The sequence below is a fragment of the Lepidochelys kempii genome, chromosome 12 (assembly GCF_965140265.1).
Source record: "Lepidochelys kempii isolate rLepKem1 chromosome 12, rLepKem1.hap2, whole genome shotgun sequence".
NCBI classification, from domain to species: domain Eukaryota; kingdom Metazoa; phylum Chordata; order Testudines; family Cheloniidae; genus Lepidochelys; species Lepidochelys kempii.
In genome coordinates, this window is record NC_133267.1 from 17912927 (window position 1) to 17918926 (window position 6000).

Sequence of the window (6000 nt, forward strand, 5' to 3'; positions counted from 1 at the left end):
ACAATACTTTCCTTCTCTACCTTCCAGTCATTTCTATCCATGTTTCCATCCTAGATTTTCAAATGAGGAGGAGGATTACATCATGAGGGAATAAACCAAGGGAAAAAAAACAAGTCAATCTTAAAATATTTTCAATAGTTCTATGAATCTGGAGCATCTAAAGGTAGGTTGGTGGGAGTAAGCTTCAGCTGCTGAAGTCCAGCAGAACTAGTCAAGAGAAGACTTCCCTGGCAGCCAGTCAAGACTGTAGAGGATGGGGTTGGAGGGGTTGCCATAGAGCAATGTGAGTCACTGCTGACTTCAGTATGCCCAGGGCTCAATATGCCTGCTCAAACATATCCTTTTCTTTTAGCAGAGCTCATAGAAAGGCTCAAAAAGACATGCTGTAGCACACAGATATAAAACATTTTTAAATGTCGACAGTATCTGTTTGCTAGACTTGATGTCAAAATCTAGAATGATCATGGACAAGAAAACAAAACCAATTCTCCCATTTTTGGGATAAGCAAAAAACACTTTAGATCCCAGTGCTCCTAGTGCAACCTATAGGAAGTTGTTGCAAGCTGGGGGAGAAGTTAAGCTAAGTCTTTTTCTTCTATTTAGTTTTTCCAATTTATTTATTTTTCTTTCAACAAACCCACTCAACATACTTTTTCCCCTTCTGTAAATGGAGTCTGCTAAGACACCACCACTCACTTCATTCAAATTCTTCTACCAAACACTTCTCCCATGGTGCCCACAAACGTAAAAACAATAATTAAAAAATAACCACCCATTTTATACTGTCAGTGCCACCTGTGGAAATCAGCCCTTCACCAAGGCCTAATCTGAAGACAACATGACTATTCAGTTGCAATTTGGCTTAGAGTTCTTTTATTACTTGAATGATGCAGGAGATGGAAAGAACCCTGCTTGACTCTCAGAGGAAATTAGATATGGAAATCTGTGTAAAACAATGAATATGGAACCCCACAATGCCATTTTTCATTACTTTCCAGGAAAGAACCACACTTTAATACCACCAGCTGTGAACCTCTGTTATCACATTCCATTCCAAAGACAGCACCTCCAGCAACCTAGTGCCTCTGAACACTAATCTAGCCAACATCTTTTTTTGCAGTGTCCAAGTTTTCCTTAGCTATGTCTGATCCAAGGCCTAGATTCACCAAAGGACTTTATCTCTTCACTCCCAGAATCAAACCCCACTGGGATTCATAAAACCCACACTTAGCTGCCGCCAAACCCTGTAGGCACCTACATTTTTGCAGCAAAAGTTCTCCCGGTGTCTATGTTTCTGCCTGTGCATATGTGCAGTGCAGCTCCCATCCAGGTATCCAAACACCTACGCCCCACAGCAATGCATGAATCAGGGAAAGATGGTGTTCCTCTGCCTCAATTGCCTGTGAGACCCAGGCCGGATCCCGCAGCAGAGCTAACACGCAACAGCTGGTGGGGGAAGAAGGAGGACCTCCCTCATAACTTTTAGACCAGTTGTCAGGGTACTCACCTGGGTCAAGGAAGACCCCTGGCTCAAGTCCCGCTCTACCTGCGGGGAGCATGGATCTGAACAGGGATCTGCCACCTCTCAGTTGAGTGCCCTAACCACTGGGCTGTAGGATTTTGTGATGTGGGGCTTCCTCAGTCTTTCCTATTGAAGCCGGTCCATTGTGGATAAATAGTTTAAGAGTCACTGGAACAGGAAAACCGGACCCTGGGTCTCCCACCTGCCAGTGAGTGCTCTAACCACCAGGCTGCAAACTCATTCTCATGCTTTTTCTCTTTCTCCATCTCTCTCTGGCCCAATGATTCTTTCATTATTTAGTCACAGTAGAGACTAAGGGAGCCCCACATCAGAATATTCCACAGTGGACTGGCTAGGCCACTCAACTGAGAAATGAGAGACCACTGTTCAAATCTCTTCTCCCCCACAGGTGGACAGGGGACTTGAACAGGGCTCTCCCACATCAAGAGAGGGTTTTTAGCTAAGAAGCTCAAGCAGAGGCAGATGCCTCCCTGCAGCCTGGATTTAGGCAATGACCTCTCTGAGAGAGACAGAGAGATGCCCTCTCTTTGGCATCTTACATCAGCTAGCTCAGCCAGGGAGCCACCTAGCATGCTGGCCCTTGTTAATCCTATTTATTCTGAGTATGAAGTGTTGTTGTAGCTGTATTTGGTGCCTTAAAATAAGAGAACCATCTCCTTCCATTCGTTGTATAGGAAGCCTGAGCATTTAAACTCAGGCTTAGAGAGCCCCAGTGATTTTCTAAGCACCTTTTAGTTAGGCATGGTGATGTATCGCCACACCTAAGTTCCTTTGTGAATCTGGGCCCAAGTAGTGAATAAGGGCTAGGCCTACTTAATGTTCAAGAAAGTCTGTGATTTTGTCATGAGATAACACAGGCGTTGCTATTTCCTAGTAAATGACCTAGTCCCAAATCTTGTAACAAACTGTGCATAGCACAGGATGTTCCCACATGGAACTCAGAATAGGATCAGGATCTTAGCATATAGGATCTTTCAAACCAAATAGCAAGAGGGTTTAAGGCAGGGGTCTCAAATTCAATGTACCTTAGGGCCAATGCCAGTCCTCAAATCCTCCCAGAGGGCCAACGTCACTCATGTTGCCCAGAACCCGCCCCCCCAAACTCCGCCCGCCACCTGCCTAAGGCTTAGGGAGGGGCCGACAGCCACTGGAGCGAGTGCACAGGAAGTTGCTCAGCTCCGCAGTACTATGCTGCTGGTGGTGGGCGGGGCCCCGGGCGGGTATGGGGAGCACCCAGGGTCAGCAGCAGGGCCAAGGGAGAGACCCGGCCCCAAAATTGCTGGAGCCCGGAGGGCCACACTGGAGAGGTTCTCAGGCCGCAGATGGCCCGTGGGCTGGGAGTTTGAGACCCCGATTTAAGGACAAGGCAGTACTCAAAATACAAACTTACTAAATATAAACAAAAACAGTTCTAGAACAGGGGTCTTCAAACTTCATTGCACCGCAACCCCCTTCTGACAACAAAAATTACTGCACAACCCCATGAGGGGGGACCGAAGCTTGAGCCCACCCAAGTCCCACCATCCTGGGGGGGATGGAGGGGGAGCCAAAGCTCCATCTCCCCAGGCCAGGGGGCCGGGGGCAAAGCCAAAGGGCTTCAGCTCCAGGCAGGAGGCCTGTAACCTCAGTCAGCACTGGCAACCCCATTAAAATGGGGTCCCAACCCACAGTTGGAGAACCGCTGTTCTAAAATATTAAAGCAACTAACCTGTACTGCATATTTGTAGAACTCTTCTGACAGCTCTCCCAATTCCTCCTCAGATTTAGTCTGGTTGGTAAATCGTTCGAGTCGGTCCAACTGTTCGACCTCAGCAATGGGATATGGTTTTTCTTTGAGCAATTGCAAGATTTGAAATCTGCAGAGGCCAGTAATTAGCAAGGTGTAATGTGGTTTAGGCCAGTTGCTGCCAACCACCTGAACTGCCAGTGCAGCAGTGCCAATCCTGAAAACATTCCAAAAATTCATGTTATTTGCAAGCATTCAGCTGAGCATTTTACCCCAACAATCAAACTAATTTACTTCCAACATTTATATATCAAAAATTCATACTGCATTAAAAAGAAATCAAACCGAAACCTCAAGAAACAAAGCTAACCACAATAAACATAATTTAGGGCCCAAACCTGCATACACGTATAACTTTATGAATGAGTCCAACTGAACTCAGTGGGAACTCATGTGCTTTAAATTTACTTGTGTGAGTAAGAATTTGGAAGACTGAGGTGTTGCATTTTAATATTTAAGTTCTTTGAGAGGGAGTCTGGGCCTTAGTACAATCACACACTATTGTAAGTCAGGTGCTACTCCATTTCAGGTCAATGTAATTACACTGGTATAAGTGACTTAAGTAACTTAAAATTGTCTGTAAAGTTACATTTACGGAACAGATTAAAACAAAACGTTGGCTCCTGCAACAAAAAAGTGGGAGTAGGCCCATTGATATCAATGGGCTATATACACCTTACACTTATGTACAAGTCGTCCCAATGGATGCAACCTATTTTGCTCATGAGACAACTCATGTAACTAAAGTATTCAGGTGTGTAAGTGTTTGCAGGATCCATTCCAATCACATTACTCATTTGAATAAGAATAAGTCACAAATAAACACCATATTCTTTCAATGACCCAGGATTAATTTTTTGCAAGTTTCAGTTGAAAAAAAATAATGATTTTATGTTCTTCTATCCCTCCTCTAATATTTTGCCATTCTCTTTCCAACCAGTAGTAGTGTAAGGGGCACCAGGTGGGGGACCAGGCCTGGGGCAAGGAGGCCCGGACAGAGGGTGCGTGGGTGAAGGAGGCAGGGGTTGAGGATGGTGGTAGCCTGGAAGGAGTGAGTGTGGTGGGGAGAAGGCAGGAAATAGGGTACCCAGGTGGCGGCGGCGAGGGCAGGGAAGGAGAGAGCCTGGTACAGGCCGGGCAGGAAGTGTGCGGCCGCGGCAGCAGGGCAGGGGATGCCCGGCTGGGCAGGGGGTGCATGGCAGGAGAAGAAAGACAGGGAGAGGATGTTGGAGCCCCGCCGGGCACGGTGTATGAGGTAGAGGGGGACCGGGCGGGCAGGGGAAGAGGCGGGGGGGGGGACCTGGGGGGCCCGGCCGGGCAGAGGGGGGATCTGGGGGGCCCGGCCGGGGCCCTCACCGGTGCAGGGAAGGCAGCTCGTCGCAGTCGGAGGCGGGGTCGCTGGTGTTGGGGATCACCCCGATGATGGTGCTCTTCAGCGAGGTGCCCTTCAGCAGCCGGCTCCGCACCAGCTGCATGTTCCGCGGCGAGTCCACGCTGCTGCGCATGGTGGAGCCAGGCAGCAGGACCCCCTCGTGGGTGAGCAGCAGCGGCAGGCGGCTGGGGATCTGGATGGCGCTGCCGGAGGCCATGGCCGGGCGCCGCCGGGGGAGCAGGGCCGCAGCCGGGCAGGGCACAGTCCACAGCGCCCACTCGCCACGCTACGGGCTGCGGGCAGGGACAATCAGCAGCCCCTGGGCGCTTCGTGCTGCCACCTGCTGGGCGCTGCGGCTGCTGCAGCCAATGCACAGACTGAGCCACCCGCCCAGCTCCCCGGGAGCCCCCATAGCCGAGGGGTCACGACCAGGGGCGGCTCTAGCAATTTTGCCGCCCCAAGCAGCCGCCGCCGAATTGCCGCCGCCCCAACAGCTGGAGCCGGCCCTGGTCATGACCATCAATGCAGAGACAAGCAGGACACGCATAAGAAACACACATTCAGGGAATGACATTAGTATTAAAATAATGCATAAAGTGAATCATGTTAAAATTAAATGCGCAGTAGTAAGTAAAATAACGCACACAATACGTTATACCAAGTGTACACTGTATAATTAATACAACGAATGGCAATACCATGTTAAAATCACTATTAATTAGGTAATATGTAGGGTGGTGATGTGTCAAAGTCCTGGGGAGATTTCAATATGAAATGAGCCAAAGTGCTAAAAAACAAATGTTCACACAGTTTTAACCAAAAATTGAAAACTTTGCCTCCTTTCCCACCCACCCCCAAATCGCAGGCTGGACATTTTTACTTTCTTCAGAATGGCCAGTTTTCCAAGAAAACAAAAAAATTCATTTTACATGTTTTGATTAAGGAAAAAACAATCCTCCTCTGAACAAATGTCTGAAAATCCTAATTTGAAAATGTCAGGGTTTTCACTAAGACTCTATGACGCTGACAGAACAGCCAACCTGTGTATGATGGATAACAATTTACATTACCTTACAGTTGAAACCACACAATTTACTTGTGTGTGGATATCAAAGAAATGTTAATCAGGCTAATAATCTCCAACCCATTACTTTGTATTGTTAAGAATCAAAGAATAGTTGCTACATGTAGTTTTACGTGTTTACCTGTATCTTTTGTTGGAAGTTTAACAATGTGATCTAGTTAGCTTGCAAACACTAAATCCTGTTCCTGTCTTATGATTCTTTATTACTCAATTCT

The 6000-nt window shown here is 47.6% G+C and overlaps 1 protein-coding gene across 4 annotated transcripts in view; it reads right to left on the bottom strand.

Moving 5' to 3' along the window:
• LONP2 (lon peptidase 2, peroxisomal) overlaps nt 1–5010 on the bottom strand; it is a 114594-nt gene extending 109584 nt beyond the window's left edge. For 2 of the 4 annotated variants that reach the window (XR_012154484.1, XM_073307717.1), the window contains exons 1-2: nt 4686–5009; nt 3252–3486 (exon numbers count right to left, since the gene is read on the bottom strand). Coding sequence is in view for 2 of the 4 variants with exons in the window: in XM_073307717.1 (XP_073163818.1) it covers nt 3252–3486; nt 4686–4918 (468 nt within the window). In the remaining 2 variants the exon portion in view is untranslated. Of the gene's footprint in view, nt 1–3251; nt 3487–4685 lie in introns of all 4 variants that reach the window. The other 2 variants (XR_012154483.1, XM_073307718.1) reach the window with 1 other exon arrangement.
• Nucleotides 5011–6000: the final 990 nt, after the last annotated feature.